This window comes from Rhynchophorus ferrugineus, unplaced genomic scaffold (assembly GCF_030347505.1).
Source record: "Rhynchophorus ferrugineus isolate W39M unplaced genomic scaffold, kcgeb_rfMv2 rfM1, whole genome shotgun sequence".
Lineage (NCBI taxonomy): Eukaryota > Metazoa > Arthropoda > Insecta > Coleoptera > Curculionidae > Rhynchophorus > Rhynchophorus ferrugineus.
Window position 1 is genome coordinate 19,823,668 of NW_027472580.1, and position 23,403 is coordinate 19,847,070.

General features: G+C 32.5%; 1 protein-coding gene across 28 annotated transcripts in view; it reads right to left on the reverse strand.

Annotated features, from left to right (window-relative positions):
• tay (tay bridge kinase) overlaps positions 1-23,403 on the reverse strand; it is a 366,957-nt gene that overhangs the window by 242,288 nt on the left and 101,266 nt on the right. For 27 of the 28 annotated variants that reach the window (XM_076418120.1, XM_076418113.1, XM_076418158.1 and 24 more), the window contains exon 5: positions 18,757-18,783. The exons of the other annotated variant lie outside the window; for it this stretch is intronic. In XM_076418120.1, coding sequence (XP_076274235.1) covers positions 18,757-18,783 — 27 coding nt within the window. The remainder of the gene's footprint in view (positions 1-18,756; positions 18,784-23,403) is intronic. 28 annotated transcript variants of the gene reach the window in all.

Consider the following 23,403-nt stretch of genomic DNA (forward strand, 5'->3'; position numbering starts at 1 on the left):
TTAGTAGAAACTAATGTGTTATGATAGTTACTATTTACTATCTTAGTAATAAAAAAAAACAAACAAATATTCATGATTGATACTGAATTATTATAAGGCTCTGCATCAAAATGCATCGATATTTGGTTATCGATAATTTTTGAATAAGTTTCTCTGAAGACTTGATTAAAGAGATGATCATATATCATTCGAATTGGCTCTTTCTCAAGCCTAACTCAACTATCGCAAAGTGATGTGTAATGCCGGTCATTCCATTTGGAATTATCATTCGATTTATATGTTCTTTCAGGTGCATAGCATATATTCAGAATTGTCACCTGTGTGGAAGTTATATACTGTTTTTCATGCACCTTGAACGTATTTTTTTAACAATTCCTTGTACGAACTGACACGGTCCATTTTTTACCATTTGTCAGACTATGCAGGATGATCCAACGAGAATAAATACTTTTACAACTAAATGATCATGCAATATGGTAGTGTTGAAGCCTCAATCTCACGGTATATTACACGACGACCTTGCTATATAAAATCAGTACAGTACAATATGGATGTCTTCCGATTCTGGACGACCGTCACGGAATTCGTTCTGGAGAGAGCGTCAATCATGAATGAACTCGTTATAATTATTTTTAAGTGTTGTAGGATGGCGTTTTATTACCTTTTTAAGAATTAATTTCACTTAAACACTACTAACAATCGACATTGAAAGTTATGCCAAAGCCTTTCCAAATTACATTAAACAACAAAAATCGGGTTCAAATTACAAAATGTTCCAAAGAAAGTTATCGATTCCGTTGGTAAAAATGTTAAGTTTCCAATGAAAAGGATTCCAAGATTGCGTCTGACAACATTTGATGCTGACAAGGTCAGAAATATTAATAGAAAATCTCGTATAGTAGGGTTATCTGTGTGGAAGTTATATACTGTTTTTATGCACCTTGAACGTATTTTTTAACATTTCCTTGTACGAATCGACACGGTCCATTTTTTACCATTTGTCAGACTATGCAGGATGATCCAACAAGAATAAATACTTTTACAACTAAATGATCATGCAATATGGTATATAGTGTTGAGGCCTCAACCTCACGGTAAGTTACACGACGGCCTTGCTATATAAAATCAGTACAGTACAGTATGGATGTTTTCCGACACGACGACCTTCACGGAATTTGTTCTAGAGAGAGCGTCAATCATGAATGAACTCGTTATAATTGTTTTAACGGTGTTGTAGGATGGCGCTTTATCACCTTTTCAAGAATTAACTTCATTTAAACACTGCTAACAATCGACATTGAAAGTTATGCACTTTTCAAGTTACATTAAATAATAAAACATTTGATGCTGACAAGATCAGAAATATTAATAGAAAATCTGGTATAGTAGGGTTATAGAATACTGTTTACAACAAAAATAAATGGTACTGCTTAATCTGACGAACTATACCAGAGTTTTAGTGGAAATTAATCAGCTATTACTACTTTCAAATTAGATACGTGAAACTTCAATGATATATTTATTGATGAAGAAATCGGTTTAGTGTTGTCATAACTAATCGGTAGAAATGAGTGATGTATTCAATATAACAGAACGATTTTATCGCAGCCTTGAACAAGCGGATGTTTTTCCACGTGCCTCAACTCTTAGTAATGTGATTAATAATGGAGCAGCGGATGTTGAAAGTGAAGATTAATTGCTTCTTTCAATAATTGAAGACGATTTAAATGTACGTGCTGTTGCTGCTGCTAAACCATCTTCAAAAGTAATTGTTAAAGGAACAAAAGACATACAAACGTCATTTCTAAGTCTACGCTGTCTGGAAATAGGCTAGACCATTATCAATGTAGACGAACAACGGGGCAATATTTTCCAGTTTGCTCATGCTAGCACTCATTTTGGCGTAAAATTGAAAACCTGAGAAAACAATTTCAATTGATGATATATAATAACTGAAAAAAGATGCCATTTATCAGACTCTTTACTTACTATACTCCTTATTTTTTATTGTTTTATTATTACTCTATATTTATTTATTAGTATTTATTACTCTTTATTTTTTAAGGAATTATTTGTAAATTATATCCTAATTTTTAAATGAGGGACTTGGATAAGAGCCTTCTCCCGTATTAATTTAGGTTCGTGGATTTCTAAAAAACTAATAATAATAAAAAACGTATAATTATTGTATTCGGTAGAAATAGAATTCGTTAAGCTTTAGATAGAGTCACCAAAAAACTTCAGACAATGACGACATTAAAAGAAATATTATCTCACATATATATAATAAATAATTGTATTAAACTGCGATTGAATTTAATAGCAATGATGATTCAGTATATATTTAAGTGGCGCTATCATTCGAAAATAATAAAATATCTCAAACAATTTCAGATTTAACCAGTTACAATTCCCTTTAATAAAGCATTAAGCAAAATTAAAAACATTGGAGACTACTGTATTTGTGTTGATCTAATTTCTTTAAAGCCACTAAAAATAAATAATCAGTTTTTAATTATTTATTATGTGGTAGTAGTTTTGTTATTCCACGGAATCAATTAATTGGTTATACAATATATGTTATAATGTTGCTAGCTTGATTGCAATAAGCATTGCTGACATTGTGACATCTGCAAACTAACCTAAGTATATGACGCAAGGAGTTGGAATCTAAACCAGAACCAGTAAGTAGCGGGACAATTGAGTTGAAAATATAAATCGATGTTGACATTTAATTAATAAAAACCAATGAAACATGTTATAACAATATAATGAAGCTCCTTTGAAACCGCCGAAATGTCAATATAAAGCAATCGTCCATTTGAAAACTGTATTTAACTATTTTCGACCGTAATCATTACAATACAGCTTGATATTGACGTAACAAAATGAGATAACGTACTAATTCGATTCAGATTCAACCGGTTACAGTGTCTTTACCTACCTTAGCGCTAATTAATAGCCAAAGCCTTCTTTACGGTAGAGTTAATGATTATTTAATTAACACCAGAGTAAATGTTTGTAGAATATTTCTATTCTAAAATAATCCATATTAAACTGTATCTAAATAAAAGTGTTAAATAATGTATCAAACAATTATTCATCAAGATAGGGTGACGGTGCACAAAACATTTTTGCACATACACTACGTTAAACTGCTTGTTCAATCTATCATATTTACATCGCTTAGTATGTTAAGATCAACATCCTCATTATGAAGGAGCAGAGATTAGAATAAACTGGTGAACGTGGCTGAACAAATTGGTGACACGTTAAAATCTCGTCCAATCGTATATATGACTGAATCAACACTTATTTTCGTTCTGCTTTTGAGTGAATACACTGATCTTGAGTTTGAAACACTCGATATGTGAATGCTGCCCTAAAAATTATTAAACTTCTTCGGGTGTCTCACGATGGTTCACTTCGAGGTCGAATGTGGAGTTGCTAAATAGATGTCGTTTATCCACTGCCTTCATAGTCACTGTCACTATTAACATGCGAAATAAAAAGACATTGCATTCAATATGATGCTACAAACTTCTTGATCTATCAGATCGGTCGCTTGCCGACGATAGCAATATAGATGTTAGCATTCTGTAACATATAATTCGAATTGCAGAGCAATATGGCTTGAAGATTAATGAAAAGAAGACTAAAATATTCACAACTGACCGATCGATTGTTATTATAAGTCTCGACGGGATAGCGTTAAAGCAAGAGCAGGTAATTAAAGCAAGTAATTCAAGTATTGTTAAAGTAGTAAGCCGAATCGACAAAGCTGCAGGTGCTTTCATATCTTTAAGTTGGTGCGTGTGGAACAAAAAAAAACCATTATTACCAAACCTAAACACCGCCTATTTCGAACACTTATCTTATGAAGACTTCGAGATTTGACTTTGGCACTGTTGCACCCTGACATCTGAAAAATTGAGATCAAAAGCGATGCAAATTATGTATGTTTTTTTTTCCGAGATCGTATCAGAAATGAGGCAATTTGTTTAAGACACGATAATCAACGCAGAGTTGAGCAACATACTCAGAAACGCGAATAACATTAGTTCGGACATGTCGGTGGAATGAAAGAAATTCAATCAATTCTCGTATACTTCTGATAAAAGGGAACCAATCTATTCATATCAACTTCACAAAGACACTATGTTGAATTCCAACATTAGAGACGAGAAAAAAAACTAAGTACACCACTGTGGAATTATCACATACAAAAATGACTATACGACATTTAAAATAGCATGTTAACCAACTACAAATTTCAAAAGAAATGATTGAGAAATGTTATCAATGTACCGTTATGCACCAGAAACTTCATCACCATCCAACTGTTCCACAGTTGCAACTAAATGAGAAGGCAGACGACTGAAAAGTGATTATGAAAATGATGAAACTACTGTTAAAATTATCTGTCGCTCATGCTACAAAACAAATTTACGTTTTTTTTTGATGCTCTATTATTTATTAGCCAAAATATACTATTATAATCTTCTATCATTCAATGTATCAAAGCAAATCAAACAGATAAATCAGAAGGAACGACAGACGTAACTTAGAGAAACCATAACTAAACTGTTTCACATTTAGTAACTGACAATTCCCTTTTAGACAGACATTAATCAAGACCAAAACCTCATCGTTAAATTGTCATTCTTGACGGTGCCGGAATTCTGGAACGCGAAGGTACGAGGCTTACCCCGATTTTAAATCGAAATTGCACACAAAATCGGACTCGGAGTGTCGGAAATGTGCGCTCTGCGGCCTCACGTGAGGCGCATACGCTGCTGCTGCTGCCCCCCGAATCGATGTCGCCGTCGGACAAAGAGAATAACTGTCAGGACGATGTTCGTCGCCCGATGAATTAGTTAAGGGATTTGTCGTTTGCCGAGCGGCCGATTTACATCCCGTATGCTTCCGGCTCGATCTTGTCACCGAGACAAGATCATTAATTGATTGATTCGGAGAAAAATGGTTCAACGTGTCGACAATTTAGTTTCTCCTCAGATATATCAGTAGATTTTCTGAGATATACGAATTCCTTCCCGTGTTAATCTTGAAAGAGCAAAGGTCGCAGATAACTGCTTAGATCTCTGTATAGTAGGCATCAGTAATAATTATCAGTAGACATAATTTGGCAGATAGCAAATGACAGTGTGGCAAAAAAAGGATAATAATCCCAAATATGTTCATCGTATTCTAATATTTGGAAAATAATAATAATAAATAAATCTGGTTTATTTCTATTTCAGTCTAATATGTAATGATGCAAAACTTCGCTGGAAGGAACATGTAAAAAAACGAAGGGAAAGAACCGCATTTAATATAGAAAGTAACTAAAAGAAAATCACGATTATCTGTGTGTAGTAAACTGCTTTTATACAAGCAAGATTTGAAACCTACATGGACATACGGAAATCAATTATGGAATACAAGTTTTCCAGAAGGAAGTCCTGAGAAGTATTCTAGGTGCACCCAGATACTACAGGACTGGTTACTTACACTGAGACCCTCAGATATCGATCGTCACTCAGAAGATCAAGGGAATTGCAAGGAGACAAGAATACAAACTACATTCTCATGTCAATACCGAAGTAATACAACTCTTGGATAATACCAGAACAGGATACAGACTCAAAAGATTCAAACCATTTGATCGTATGTAGTATAGTTAGGTGCTGTTTTTCTATACAGCAGTGTTAAGACATAAACATTATTACACTAGAGATCTACAGATCTAGATCTAGGTTTAAATTATCGTAGATACAAATTGCAGGTTGCACCCAGATACTACAGGACTGGTTACTTACACCAAGCCCTTCATATATCGATCGTCACTTAGGAGATCAAGAGAATTGCAAGAAGACAAGAGGACAAACTACATTCTCATGTCAATATCGAAGTAATACAACTCTTGGATAATACCAGAACAGGATACAGACTCAAAAGAATCAAACCATTATTACACTAGAGATCTCACAGATCTAGATCTAGGTTTAAATTATTGCAGATACAAATTGTAGGTTAGTCGGCAACGACTAGTAACAATGTAACAAATATTTTCTTAAAAATTTGAAGATGTTCCTACAGATGTTCTTCTTCAGCAATGAAAAAAGCTCTAACATTCAAAATGCTTGAACAAACTAAAGAATTAAAAAAGTAAAAAAAGATGTAATAGTTGCCAAGATAAGATAAATACAATTTTTTTTATTATAATAATAAGTATTTTACTATTAATAAATCAAAATTTTGTTCTTTTTATTCTATTACTTTAATAAATAATATTGAAAATTAAAGTTCCCAAAGGCTGTTATATTAATCAACATTGTGTTTGCAATGGTATTACAAACAAAACATAAAACTATATATTTACATATAAGCATACATTCCACAAATCACATTCAGAGCTACGATTAGGACAACAAAGCCAGAACGTAAAAATATTAATCGGTATAAATCTAGCAGAGTCTATTGAAATAGTCGCGACTAAAACAGTCGATAGTTCCCAACGCTGATAAAAACTGAATTCGTATTAAACTGACCATTTCTCAAAATATTTGAATTCCACATTGGAAAAAAACACAAATCTCTTGAGGCTGCCCAAGTCAAACCATTTTTAGACATTTATTATATAAGAGAGTAACCCGTACTAACATGAATCTTTACGAAGCGTTCGATTATTCGCAATTAACTATTTTGGTCATTTTACATATAACATAAAAATAATATCTGAAGAGTCAAAGAAATCATTATATATTGTCATAAATTTCAACAAAAATTATGTTTTAACATTGTGCAGAAAATCTGTCTAGTCACTGACAGATTTTGACACTAGATTCGACATTAAATACCATTAGAAATAATGTTTGTTTAGCTTTCGGCGAAAAAACAAGCAAACTGAGGGGCGCGGATGTTATATTAGTCATCAACCTGCTGCGAGTTGATGAATTTACAAAAACAATGATTTAGCCACCGCAAGACATTCATCAATACTCGAGGGTTTGTATCTCTTAAATCAAGGAAAATATTAAAATCAAAAGACCAGTAATGAGAAGGCTGGTAAAACGCTTTCCAGGCCAAAATCCGGTAGACCAACGTCATCAAGAACGAGTAAAAAACGAGAACAATTGATAAGTCTGATCATGAATATCGATATGATCGTACCTAAACGAATTCCTTCTTTTCAGCCCCAGAATGTCAGCTAAAACCCCCTCTATATTCACCAAATATGACCTTTCTTTTGAGACATCCTTTATAATTGTATTATCAAATCTTGTACCAGTATCATTATAGAGATAGCTCTGTTATCTATGAGGAGTGTCTTTCTATCAATGAATATAAAATTATGAATGTCAGTAATTCTTTAATAAAATATCAATTGAAGAAAATTTATAAGATTAAAACAACTATTAAATATTATATGGAATTAAGTTATATAAATATTCAATTATACACATTTTTAAAATTTATTTTGCTGTAAATAAGGAAACATAATTATTGTAGAAATCAAGCTAGATTATACTTAATTATACCTACACTATATATACACCACAAAAATAAAATTAACAAAGTAATTTTATGATCTATCCACTTAAACTTGACGGTATTTTGATTATTAATAAAACTTTATTATGTATTCCTTCCGGAGTAATAAAAGTGATAATAGATTTGATAGATTCTAAATCAATAGCAAAAAAGTTATTAGCCATTAAATAATTTAACATTACACCATAAAAGCATCATCACCTTTATGCTTACTTCCCATAAGATTAATTGCCGGTAATTATTCATTTAAAAGGTAACTAATTACATTCTCTTATCCACGAAGAGAAATCTTCTAATAACATCTTCAGCATCATGAGAGATCTAAACAATTTGAAAATTATGTTTAGAACAATGAAACATTTCAAGAAAACTCATTAAATTTTACATATAAGCCGGCTAATAAATAACCAATAATCGAACTAAATTCTATAGTAACTCAAATGCGGCACATATAATTTCAAGATTACCACTTATGTCGAACGAATCAATAATTGTATATGATCCCATAAAGTTAGGGTTATATTGGCTACTTAAGTATTATGGATAAAGTATAATAACAGCTTCGGATATTTGATTGCATAATTTTAACCATTCTGAGAATATAATGCAAAAACTTAAGAATTATATTAAATAGAACCAGACTCAACCGGTTACGGTTTTCTTTAATAACGGTATTATATAAAATATGAATCCTGATGAATACAAAATGATAAGATAGTATATTCATTTAATCGTAACTGCTTTCTTTTCGAAATGTGCGGTGTTAGATCTCGATTGGGGAAATCTCTTCTGAATATTATCTATTCAAATATAAAGCGAACACTATTTCATTGAAATACTGGCTAGAGCTTTGGTGTCCTGACTTCGCCGTCTAGACGTGACCTTGAAAATAATGTGCAAAATTTATATGCTATATATATTAATATATCAGAATTTAGGAACTTCAAGATGATTTATTAATGTAATAGGGTAAAAATAATACAATTTTTATTGATAAATAGTTAAAAGCTTTTGACTAGCCTCTTTTTTAACGACTTTTTAAATTTTCGAACTCTCTCGAGATTTGTTCACCACTTTTGAAATTTAAAACATACTAAAACACAACTATTACATCTTTCATATTTTATCAGTACAGGAAGGAATACAGGAAGTACAGGAAGGTGAAACAAAACACCAATTACATTTGTTATATCAGACTTACTTTCCAAATATTACAAAAATACGATAAAACATACTTGGAATTATATTTCATTGATTTTTAACTAGTCCAAAATAACTCTAAAACATAAAATTAGTTATATATTTCTGCTTATTCCTCTTTCTTTGGTATCTTCATAAAAACTAAAGCACTGATCAGACACTCTGAGATCACTCATGACAGACCCATATCGGAACAAGTATTAACTAGAATGAGCGAGGTCATTGAATACCTTTACCCGCAGTAATTAAAACTTCTTATAAATGCAAATTACTTGGCACAAAGTGGGACATTTTCAACGCACTGAAAATGTTTTTAATTCATACTTCAACAATGACACATAAGGAAAACTGAAGCCTGTCACGATTAGAAAACACATTCGTCCAAATGAAATAATAATTATTATTTTCGTCGGCCTACTTTTTGACCATCGAATACCTTCAATATTTAGCGACTATCGACTCTTTCGACTATTTTCATTCCATAGTTTCCTATGCTAAAAGTAATATGGTAATGTTTAATGAGTGAACTGACTTGTGAGGGCCAAATGTCTAGTGAAAGACGAATGTATGACCACGTGGACGATGAAAGCTTAAAATTAACTAAATTACCATGGAAGATCACTGAAAACTAATACATTCGTGTATATAAATATGTGTAATCATATAAAAAAATATTAAACAAAAGCAAGCATATTCGACAATAAGAGAATCTAAAGCAGCTGTACCACACGAAGTGTATTGAGGAATTCTTTACCTACTCTACACATGTAATATATGTCAACACAAATGGAAAATATCACAATGGCTACATTTGCTGATGATATTTCGATTCTTACTGTCGGAGATAATAGCGAAGCAGTGACAGAAAAGTTACAACAGGTCAGTGGCAATATAAATAATTATAGCCTAACCTAGAAAATAAAAATTAACGAATGTAAATCTCTGCATGTGCAGTTTACGTATAATCAGACCGCACAAGCGCTAGTAACAATACATAATACTATAATTCACATAGCACAACGTTAACTATCTTGTACCATTTTATGGACACTGTCAGAAAGCGATGGTCAATATTATAAATAAAAATCTAATTTATACGTACAATACCAAAAATTACGAAATTCTAAATGAATGACCTTATCACATTATTACATGCCACGGATAATTTCTATAAGCACTAAACTATAAAGATATTCACCTTCAATATCCACTTACGTAAGTTCCCCCTATCTATATATTAGAGTCCCGTTTCGGCCCTGTTTGGGACTCTCGGAACATCTCCCGTAAATAATTAAACTTCTTCAAGCATCGCTTAATACAAACGAAAAGCCAAAGCCGCCGCCAAACACATCCAGGTCCAGATCTGAATAGAAAACTTTGGCGCATTCGAAAATATCCTCGAATACCTCCATTACGATCCGCAAACTAACCATGAACAAACTCCAAAGCGACAGCATGCGAACGCAGAAGGAAGACGGATATAGCGCACGGAACGGGAGCGCGATAAGGAGGCAGAAAGCGGCAGACTACACTAAATAGGCATCAAGTAATATACTCGCTAACTGGCGAAACTGTAATCTGTCTGGGCCCGAACACAATGCACACATATATCTTGACATAATGGCTTTTAAACCTTAAGATACATACGGAGGTAATTGTATTGTTTTCTACGTCTAATTTAATATAAATTATTGTTATTATACACACGTTAGTTTAAACGATAATGATATACAATCGTATTAACACTGCATGAAGAAAAACATGATGTAATAATTACAGCTTTTGATAGTTGCAATTAATTTTAACAAATTCGTTTTGGTACGCTTTAACATAATCACTATCCCTTAAGACTTTAAGGGTAACGTTATGGTAGGGATGTTTCTTACTCATTAGTAAATCTACATCTGAATTTCTACATAGATCAATGATGAATCGAATGAATCATAGTGTGCCTAAAATTGACTAAAAACAACCAAGGAATGATCCTGTCCAAGAATGTATCATTGAGGTATATATTTCCTTGTAAACGGGGTTGGACAATATTTGAATTACTCGTAATTAAGACAGGTTATTTAAATATACAAATACATATTTGGTATTCCAAATACCTTACGCTGAGGCAACACGTGGGCTGAAAATTCCTGGGCATAACAAATTAAACGCGTTTTTTTTTTGTTCAAAATTGGCTTTATTAATCAATGTAATCTCCATCAAGAGCCACACAATCATTCCAGCACCGCTCTAACATTTCAATACCACTTTTGTAGAAAGACTTATCTTTTGCCTCAAAATAGGCATCAGTTTTAGCACTAACCTCTTCATTAGAGTGAAATTTCTTATCGGTGAGCCTTTATTTTGAGGTCTGCGAACAGTCAGTAGTCGCTGGGTGCCTAATCTGGTGAAGATCTGGTCGATGTAGGAGCAATTCGCAGTTCAGTTCATGTTGTTTAGTCATTATTTGAACTTGTAACACGGTGCGTTGTCTTGATGAAACAATTTTTTTTTCTTTGCCATATGCGGTCGTTTTTTTTGCAATTATAGTCTTCAAATAACACTATATAATATTCAATACTGATGGTATTTCTCTTCTCAAGATAGTTGAATGAATCAAGATAAATATTACACCATGCACATCCCAAAATACCGACGCCATAACCATTGTTATGACCTCACACACACAGATGACGATCGCCTTGATTCCGGAGTGAAGTGATGGATCCATGTTTCATTCATTGCCACATATCGACGTAAAAATTACGGTTTGTTGCGTTGAAACATGGCCGCATTTTAATATCGCTCAGAATCATCAACACGTTCTTGTTTTTGGCCAACAGTGAGCAAACGCGCAGACACTTAGAACAGAGCTTTCTCATAGTCAAATGCTCATGCAATATAAAATCAACACGTTCTTTTGATAACTTTACGATGTTAGCGTTACGATTTGGACGTCTATTGCGTCGATGTCTCTACGACCACTTTTGAAGTCAGCAAACCAACGTTTTATTGTTGTTTCTGATGGAAAGGAATCCTTATAACACTTTTCAAGCCATTGCTGCGCTTGGACGGTATTTTTTCCTATCAAGAAGCAGTGTTTTAATATTAATACGAAATTGTTTTTGATCCACTGTTTTGAAAATAACAAAAGTAGTGTCACTCTTAGCACAATAACTCACAATTTTATGAGAAGAATATCATGAAATTTTAATAGCTTTCTTTTGAATGTTAATACTAACTGAAAAAAATGTGAATGCAATAAAACTTTTCAGCCCATATGTTATTTTGTAGTTAGTATATCCAATACTTATGGTTTCAAAATACATTTCGGAATCTTATTAATGGTTGCGTTCTGAAGTCACATGGAGTCATATTGCCCTAGTCGTAGTTACGAAATGCGTTGGATGCCACATAGCATCACAACAGTTAAGAGGCAAATAATTAAAATTCTTGCCTTAGACTCCAAATAACAAAAAACACTAAATAATACCTAGTAATAGTACTACTAAAAAAGATAATGATTTTACTGTTTGTGTGGACAGAGGCAGTGGCTAAGCACATACATCGAAAATGGAGTAGTAAACGTTTTAAATGACAAAAGCAAAAATCCATCACAAAATCAAAAATATAAAAAAAGTGTTCATGCAATATAATATGGTATTTGTCTGATAGCACGCAGGAAATTCCCCTTTTACTAATTAATAGGTTGGGCTGGATTAGTTCTATTCTATTTACATAACCTGGCACCTGGCTGTATTTTGTAATTTATATTTTAAATAAAAACTGTTAAAACACCGTATTTTGTATTTTATAGTTAAAGTAAAATATGTATTTTGCCCAACTCTGCTTGTGTATCATCACTTTTTTACCACTTTAATTTGACATAAAGATTTGGCTGATTTACTACAAATAATAACAAGTGCAGGTATTCAATTACTTGGTATCAATAATAATGGAGAAGCTGAGGTCACTATAAAGGTTTTAATTAAATTAAGTAAGGATTATTTAGTAACATGGTTCCCTAAAAGAAGAAAAACGTTATATTCAAGTCTAAAACTTAGCGTCTGCTAATGTTTCCTTGGCAATAAATCGTGGTCAATACATCTGCTCCAAACTTACATATTACTTTAATCTAATGCCACAATTCATCAAATTATGTATATTTCGTCTTAAGACTGAATCACCGCCCTAATGCGTAATCAACTGGTATGAATACGTAACCTACACAGGTTTCTGATTATCATTTATTTCGATCATCAGGTATGTTATGAATCCATTCAAAGAGTTTATGTAGTATTCAAAAATATTAAATTTATATTCTAAGCTAGAGTTTTTGTCTCATTCAGTTAAATTCATTAAGTTTTGTCACTTTGGCAGTAGCATGGATCATATCAAGAAATGCAGCCAAATAATTATGGCTTCCATTTATTGTTCAAAAATATTTTTCATTTCATCTATTATTATCTGAAGCCTCTTGATAAACAATTTCTTAATGAGATTGAATATCATACGTTCTAAACTTACAAGATGATAGAGAGACATCTTATATTATATCATATTACTGCAGATTTGAAAATCATAATTATTTCAGCTATTCTTTCATTGATAACATATTTGTAAAATGCATTAAATATAATTTTGACATGTATCAGCAAATAAGCCTAACATAAAATTAGAAAAAAATAGTAACTTTATTAGAGGCAAAGTGAGGCTACCCGTACATAACAATATATGCTTAATCTACGGAATAATATATATGCTTAATCGTACGGAATTGAACGGTAGGGCACTACAAGTAAGGCTAGTATAGCCACCCAATAATAGTACTAATAAACAATATATAATACCAAAGGATTAGGTATCAATAACATAATTCGATAAAAACGAACATCGTTGACAAAACAACATATTCGAATTGTTATTACGTTGAAAATTATTCACCAGAAATGTTATCCAAATTTGCATTAACTTAATTACAACGTAGTTTGGTAGGTATGGATTTATCTAGATCAAACAAAGCTACTGTTAAAATACCATCAAAAACTGGCTGACAGTTCGGTGCAGTGTTGCGGAACAACAACGCCAGGACATAAGCGCGTACTTTTGGTAAACATTGTGTATATCTTTGTTGGTACAAGCTACCGATATCAGTTTTATTATCAACGCCCAACTAAATAACATAATTATACGAACCGAAGCCATCTGTTTTGGGAATATTTCGTAACGAGTACTATTTGAACAATAACTAACCGTTTGTGTTTACCATATGGAATAGATTATTAGTCGATTATGGAAATATCCAGCGTCCATTAGTGTTTGCACGTAGTGGTGATAACATACTAACTCTCTTATAAACGATCTTAGATACCAATCTAATAGCTTTTATAAAACAAAAGCCATTTCAACTTCATACAGGATGCTTTGCATATTAATGTACCGTAGCAATTCTATTTTACAGGTACTATTTAAATTTTAAAAGACCTTCCAAGCTGAGTAATTTTTTAGAATGTAATATACCATATAAATGAAGGTTTGTTTTATACATTAAACATATTAGATAGAGGGTTAAAGGACTATAGTTACAATTCACAAAATAGTATATTAATGTGTCTTAAGATCCAATAACGTTCAATAATAAATGTCCATAACAAAATGAGGTGCTTCAGTGATAGCATATCTCAGGAAATATATCATAGTCATATATTAGAGTCCTTATTTTACCAACTAAGGTTTATATACACAGAATTTACTACTATACTATAATACTACTGTTATTATAAAACGGTTTATAATAGTTGATCAATATGGACACCATCGCAGAAGACTTCAGTTTTATCAAGCTTGGTTACAACTGAAAAACTTGTTCGATCCAAATTCATTCCATTGCTTTTACCGTTGGCGTTACTAAGGGAGCATAAAAAAATTAAAACGAAAATCTCAAAAGGTATTGAAGAATTCGTCTATTTGTCAGATTTAGTTCTTCCGATTATTTTGTCGTTCCAAATTTCTAAAGGAAAAACTGCATCGATGATGACAATATTTTTCCATAAAATACCTGTAAAATATGGGTTTAGTTTATAATAGAAAAATGTTGAGCCGAATGTATCGTCTGTCCTGGCCGTTCAATAAGTCACAACTTCTTGCGCAGCAGCTTAGCGCAGTCGGTAGGATTTCGGAAAGATCATAAGGCTCCTTTTTTGAATTGATTTAATTATTCAAGAAGATATGAAAAGTAGACTTTGGATTGCTAATCATTAAGTCAGTGTTAAAGATGTCGCAGAGATAAATGAGTAAAGTTGTTAATTATGGTTGTAAAATTCTAATAACCATATCCTAAAATACCGCTTTTATAATATCTTCATTTTTATAGCTTTTTGGTGGTATTTTGGCCATTTTGGTATATCGTCGGTTAGTATTTTATCATGTTTTCTGGCCTGGCCCGCTACCTGACCTCTGGCTTATTTAGGATATGGAAAAACTATTATAATTGACCATTGGCTAGAAAAGAAGGTGAATATTCATGAAGTCAGGGTCGGGACGTTTTGATAGAAAGACCAATATGAAAGGCCGCCTTGGTTCACTTAAACTGTAATTAGTGCATTATAAATTAAGTAGTGTAAAGTGTTTGATTAATTCGCAAGAAAATCTAGCAGAAATCGTCAGCTGTTAGCAACCAGGGCGTAGAGTGAATTAGCAACAATAAGCAAATAAAAGGGCTCCATCAGTAGTCCACCAATAAGAGACAATTAGTTTAATTAGTTAGTTTAGTTGATTAGTACAGCTAGTTTTTCATTTAACAGTCTGTCGAAGCATTCTTTGGGGTAGTTGAGTTAGAAAAAGTATCGCAGCTGAAGTTGTAAAGTCACAAAAGGTAGATTTAAGGTGCTCAACCATAAGATATTACAATTACAAAACATCCATGTTTTGAAAAATACTCTAGTTCGTGTATTTCTGGAGCAAGAATTACTATTCAGGGTATAAGACCGCCACAGATGGATTGAAATTACTGTGAGCTAATATAATTGGATTTCACCAAAACTTGGGAAACTATTCCATATGGTATATCATGGAAATTTGTGTAGAAACAATGTCATTTAGAAGGTCAACAAAGGCATACCAGCAGACGAAGGTACAGACGATATTCATAAATAATTTTACTACAACTATGAACCCAGCTGTGGCCGTTTCTTTAGGAGGAAGGTGTTATATCGTGCGACTGTTGCGGCTCTGGTTACGATGTAGTTCAGTGTACTTATCTGACTAAAAGGTTTGAAGACTGAGACGTCTAAACGCAGGAGTTTACTTTATATTATAACCGGCAGTATCACCATTCAACAAGTCAGAACAGTCAATGATTTAAAAAAAATAATAAAAGTTTATTGTTGTCCTAAACCCTTCATATTCCATAACACATTTACGTTACAATGCATAATCAAAAAACAGACACCAATAAAGATAAACAGAGTAAATTAAATTAAAAATATATAAAATTACCAATCCGTAACTGCCGCTAAAACACATTATTAATTCACCAACGACCATTGTGTTTTATATAAAATGTTTTCGAATCCAATAACATTTTATCAGGTTAATAATATTTCAAACCGAATTACGTACTCGAAACGTTACATTACGGATAATAATTATTCCCCATTAAAAGAACAAAATGCTTAAATATTTATCTTTCATATCGTATAATAAAACAATTCCGATTTTAAAATAATAGAATATCGTCCGACGGGTGCTTTTAAAAGCGTTGAATAATTAATAAATGGAAACTAAACCTCGTCCGCGTAAATATTTTAAATGAAATTGCGGGATAAAATATTTATACTCCAATCCAATTGCTATTTATTTAAGCTCTCAGTTCCCTTTTTTTTTCGGATCAATTTGCCGATATTGTCAAAATGTTATGATTTTCATCGCTATAAAAATATTACATACACCAGCGCGCGTACTGATATAACTTTTTTTTGTTTCTTTTTTCATAGTCATCGGATGAAAATTATCAGATAAATACCTCGGCATCAATCTTGATGGTATATTAAATTGTAAACATCATGTTAGACAAAAAGCAAAACACATTAGAACCAAATAACAACTATACTGGTTAGTCAGAAGATACTATTAACTTGATCTAAAATCAAAGAGATTAATTTATCGGACAATAATAAAGCCAATTTGGACCTATGGGGTGCAAATATGGTATTGTACTAAAAATTTAAATACACTAGTCATCCAACGTTATCAAAACAAAATTTTTAGATTAACTACCAATGCCTATCGTTACCTAACCGACAAGGAACTGCACGATGACCTGGAAAACAAATGGATTTGCGAAGTTATCCAAAATTTTTCCTTTGAAATGTAGTAATAAATTAATATATAATTAAGATTCTACTAAGCATATATAATAATGATGTTATCAAAAAAAATCGATTGAAAATTGGGGAATAAAACATTGTTTACAACAAAATGGATTCCATCATTATTTTTTCATATCTATCAAACAATTTCATGTTGATTAGTCATAAAATTAACATCAAAAAAGGGTAAGCTAAAAGGTAAATTATGAATAAAAAAATATCTAAGGGATACGACCCGTAACTGTTTCACCGACTCCAAATCTTCCTTTGTCTCATGCCTTTATGGTTTTACCGCGCGGATATCTTTCGAAATCTGATATATGTTTATATATCAATTTCTCTTCTTTAAGGAAGCATTTTCATCTTCCTAACTATATCATACTATCGATTACTCGATGTTTTTCCCTTTTACTAAAAAGCGAAGTACGCAAAACATGTTCCAGGTGGGAGGTACGAGTACTTGAAGACCCACAACATACAAATTAGCTTATCCCGTAATATCGCACAACAATACGAGTTATAAAACAATGTTCATCTGTCCATATAATGACATAATTCAATATCTCAGTGCTTTATTAACTAAATTGAGCTGATCTTTATTTTCATATTTGACTTGACCACTGCGCTAACCAAGCCGGCACAAACTGAAATAATATGCTAATAAGTTGTGATATTCTCATATTTACTGGGAACTGCTTAGTAGTGTTAAGTTCCTTCTGGCTATTCAATGTTAAAAGTTTAAATGGAAAACGTTATTAGAATAGCAGTTTAAACTAATTAAAAAATAATAAATAAAGAAATGCTATGACAAAAATGCTAAAACCGAAGTCTAATAAAAAAAAAACAGAAATAACTTTCGTCGGATATAAGTTAAATTAAATCTAAGTGATAACAAGCCTCTTAAAATAAAACAACCTAAATTGTACATTAACGTTATGTACTTGAGTCAAAATGTTTCAGCAGATCGAGAACATCACCAAGAAAATGGAGAAAACATATTAAACGCGACACAATTTTTTTTCGATTTTTTTTTTAAATATGCAAAAAACTAAATTAAATTGACTCATCGAATGTATGTTAAGATGACAGATGAAATGCTTTGAGCCTTTAATTATAAATATTTTGTTATTAAGTATTAAGTTATTTAAAATAATTATATTTCTAAATTATCAGATTTTGTTGACATGATCTAATAATGCTGAAATAAAAAGGGTTTAGATTCGTTAGTCAGCTATTCAAAAAATCAAAAAGATGAAGAAAATGGCTAGAATATGATAACAAAAAGCCTATTACATTATATAGCATCAAAGTAATGAACAGATTGAAACAACAATAATCTGAAACTGAGTGAAATAACTTTAATCTTTTTCAGATTCGGTTCTCTAAAGCAATGTAGTCTAATCATCTTCAGAAACAAACAAAAAATTACGGATAGAGCCTCTTACTCTACTTACTTAATTGTCAAAATAAATACAGCGTTGGAAAAGTATAAGCACGTAGACAAAAGTTGCTTAAAAGGCAATTGACCTGAATATAATTTACTGTAGGAACATTTTCTTAATAAACCCTAAAAAAATACTATAAAGAATATCAATTATACCAACCCAATTAATTCAAAACTACTGTAATTAATCTGACTTACCTTATCGTCTTCACCCTCACTATCACACTGCAAAAAAAACAAAAAATAATTAATCGAATGTTTGAACTCGAAACGAAAAAAGCGCTAATCAAAACATCTCCACTTTTAGTCAATTAATTACTTCAACTACATAATTAAATAATAAAAAGAATTAATACGCGACGGTTACGAAATAAAAAACTCACCGTCAGGTTGCTCTAAATACATATGGATGATCCAGTAAGTGAATAAGAAGGAAAAAACGACACGTAACTTAAGCAATACGATAAAAAAAGCAATTAAAACGTTTTTATGGGCTGTCCATTTTTTCCCAAGCGAGAAAAACAACTATAACAAATGATTTACACATCTAAATTTAGTTACAACACTCAGCAGGAGATATTATCTCCCGATTAAAGGCAACAAGAAAATTACTTTTTTAAATTATGATATCATAAAATGAAATATTTCCGAAAAAATAATATTAAATATCCGAGTTTTAACGAGCGAATAACAGCTTAAAGAGATACACATCCGAAAATATATGATATGTTTCTAAATAAATACATTTTATGGCGTCTGTTATGTGAATATTAAACAAAACGAAAAAAAAATCATAAGAAATATCGAAGATTATTTGGATATCAGGTGGGAGTATTGATATGGCAAATTTTATTATTATCATAGCATATTATATATCAACTTTATTGTATAGTATTTATATCAAAAATTTATAACACATAAAATGTATTTCTACCCAAGAGGTCTCCAACTTTTTGGTTAACACTAAAGATTGTAATACGAGGGGGCTTTGAACATTACCTTATTGCTATTTATATATTTCGTGACTTACACGCTTTCTCTTGCCTTAGCACCAAATACCAAAGAAATTTACATAGTCTATCCAAAGCAACAGTGAACTCACGCCATGAAGATGTATAATGTATTGCCTATTGCAGTTTGTAAATTCAGTTTAATACCAGACAATATTTTTCTTCTTGTATTATTCTAGTTAAAAAGCGATACAATGCTGTCTTATACGATCGAACATGTAACCGAATCAGCCTGCACAAGTCGTTCGGTTATTAAATGTCAGTGTCAAAACATTAGTGATTATAAGAAGGTATAAACCGGCAAATGTTATCTTGAAGCTATGCTTCGCTGCTTAATATTTATAATTTCTCTGTGTGAAAACACTGAGGCCAAATAAATAGTCAGACAGAAACAGACAGACAGAAACTATAAGTATACTGTGAAAATCTCCCAAAAAAAGAAAAAATGTGATTTTGGATTCATTGAATATAAAATACCTTGATGGTAGTTCTATTCAATTTTAAATTTATGAAATGTGTAATTTTCTTAATACAACATATTTTAATACAATTATTAACCGATAGTACGGAAAGTAATAGCCGTTAGTATGAAAAGTATCCATAGAAAACTAAGCATATAATAAAATTAAGGGCGACTTGTTATTTCAATTTGTGTACAGACACGAGTATTTCAAAATGGAACATTACGATATCCTTGGCAACACTAATAAAAACAGTCTAAAGACAACAAAAGTTGTTGACAAAAAAACTTAAGTGACTGACTGAAGTGAACAACATTTGATTAGGTTTTGTAAGAGATCATATTTTTAATGATTCACTATATAACAGGTTAATTGAAAAGTCCCCGGCCTGACACATAGATGGCGCTACTAGACTTAAATCCATATATTTTGTAGTTAGCGCTAACCCTCAAAAGATGCATGTATAAATTTGACAGCTGTAGGATCTTTAGTTTGTGAATTATAGTATTTTGAGTAAAGCAACTTTTGTTATTGTGAAAGACAAGGATAAAAAGGAATTTCGCGTGTTGATAAAATATTGCTTTAATGGAAAAAAGTACAGTTGAAGTAAAAACTTGGCCTGATGCCGAGTTTCCGGACACTACCCCAGGAAAATCAACCATCAAGGATTGGTATGCTATGTTTAGACTTGGTGAAATGAGTACCGAAGACGGTGAACGCAGTGGACGCCGAAAAGAGGTTATTACCGACGAAAACATTTTAAAAATAAACAAAATGATTTTGAATGACCGTAAATTGAAATTGAATGAAATAGCAGACACTCTAAATATATCAACTGAACGTGTCCATCATATCATTCACGAATATTTGGGTATGAGAAAGCTCTGTGCGAAGTAGGTGCCGCGAGAGCTCACTTTTGACCAAAACAACGACCAGTTGATGATTCGGAACAGTGTGTGAAGATGATCAAGCGTAATAAACCCGAGTTTTTGCATCGATATGTGACAATAGAAGAAACATGGCTCCATCATTTCACTCCGAAGTCAAATTGACAGTCACCTTAGTGGACTGCACGCGATAAACCCGCTCCAAAGCCTGGAAACACGCAACAGTTGGCTGGCAAGGTTATGGCGACTGTATTTCGAGATGCGCATGGAATAATTTTCATTGAATACCTTGAAAACGAAGGACCATCAACAGCGACTATTACATAGCGTTCTTGGACCGTTTGATGAACCAAATCGCCGCATTTGACGAAAAAGAAAGTGCTGCTTCACCAAGACAATGCACCGTGTCACAAGTCAGTGAAAGCGATGGCAAAAATCCATGAATTGGGCTTCGAGTTGCTTCTTCCTCCACCGTATTCTCCAGATCTGGTCCCCAGCGACTATTTCATGTTCTCAGATCTCAAAAGAATGCTCGCTGGGAAGAAATTTTCATCGAATGATGAGGTGAGGTGAAACTGAGGCCTATTTTGAAGCAAAGGACAAATCGTACTACAAAAATTGTATCGAAAATTTGGAGGGTCGCTATAATCAGTGTATCACCCTTGAAGGGTGAACAAATATCTTGAATAAAAAAAAACTAATTTTGCCAAAAATGTGTTTTATTATGGTAGCCCGGGGGCTTTTCAATTGACCTGTTATATATTGTTCTTCATGTTAGAAACTGATAAAACAGAAAGAATTCAAAAAGTGGTCAGCAAAAATTGTAATTAAAGAGTGGCTTGCAAAACAAATATTAAGTTTTGAAGATACGATGTTGTTGTTAACAAATAATAACAATATACATTGTTACTTGACAAATTTAAATGAAATGTTTAATTGTGTAATTTACTTATTTAGTAATAGGCCTGAAAAAAAGAAAACACAGTAGTTCAGATGTCAATGAACAATACGGCCACAGAGCGTAGCATCTTTCTCCCTATTACTTTTATTACCTATTACCTATTACCAAATTTTACTGGAAGCAGTACTAAAGGTAATTATAACTTTTATATACATTTTGTTGTAATTACCCATCCATTTATTTTAGAAATTTCAGAAAAATAAAATGAGAAATCAGTTGTATAAATTACTTTATTTTTTACTATAACCGCACAATACATGCAGTCCAACAATCCTCCAATGTATGCCTATCATTAACGAGGTAATTTTTCGGAAGGACATCAAAATACGTCCGTGCGGCCGCTATTATCACTTCGAGATGAAAATCGTTTCCCTCGAAATACTTATGCAAATGAAAGCACAGCAAGTCAGAGCGAGCTATTTCTGTTAAAACTGGCGAATAAGGTGGATGTTCATACAATTCATACTTTAATCCCGCCTTATTAGCAATATATTTAAATTACGTGAGCTGGTGCCTTATTTTGATAGGAAATGATTGTCCTCTTTTGTAAAACAAATATTTTGCATCCAATTGAATAAAGTGTGTGAATAAAAGCGTATAAAAGTTGTATAACGATCGAACGGACTATTTAAATCGATATTTTACATTACGTTTTCTAATTTAAACGTTTCTTTATTTGTCTATTTGCAATTTTGACGTATAAACATCGTGCCAAAGCCCGCTCGACCGTTCACCGCTTTATTTATCACCCGAATACCAGCAAATCGTGTACGTAAACAAGGAAGAAATTAAAAACCGCTGAAAAGATTTAACAAAAGCTAATCTATCCGGCCAATTAATAACAATCAACGGCGGGGAACGGGGGGAAAAAAGGAGAAAGGAAAACCTCGCAAACACTCCAAATTAAATTATACACTCCAGGATAATTTACATGGGACGACCGAATTACTGTGAAATCCGTTAAAAATATACCGTTTAATATTTTCGAAATTAAAAATGCAATACGGATAGCGGCGGTAGCTCGTTAAAAATTCATATTTCCCCCCGTTTTTATCATCCCCCACGAACCGTGGAGTTTCAACACACAGCCCAGATTAACGGAACGCTCGAGCGAAAAAAGGAATAAAAGGGAGAGCGGGAGTGAGAGCTGGGTTGGGTTGAGTGTCTGGGTTAACAGGGAAAAAAAAACGCGCGTACCAGTCGGGGGGAATAAAGGGAGAAGGGTGGCTACGGGGGAGGGGAATGGGGCGGACGGGTTGAGAGCGGAAAGAGGGAGGCAGAATGATTGGTGCGAGCTTTGCCGGTTAGAAAATTAAATTACGCATTTTCGTTATGTACGTAATTGATACGAAAAGGCTTAATTACTTTTTGGGTTATTTATACTCGAGTTCTTTAGAGCGTGATGGTGGCGGCGGAGAGGGTTGATTTAGGTTAACAACAAAAGTATAAACGAGAATCCGTTGGATTTTTTCGCTTAATAAGTACGCTATAAAACTATTTAATTTTAATTACTATGGGCTACTCCT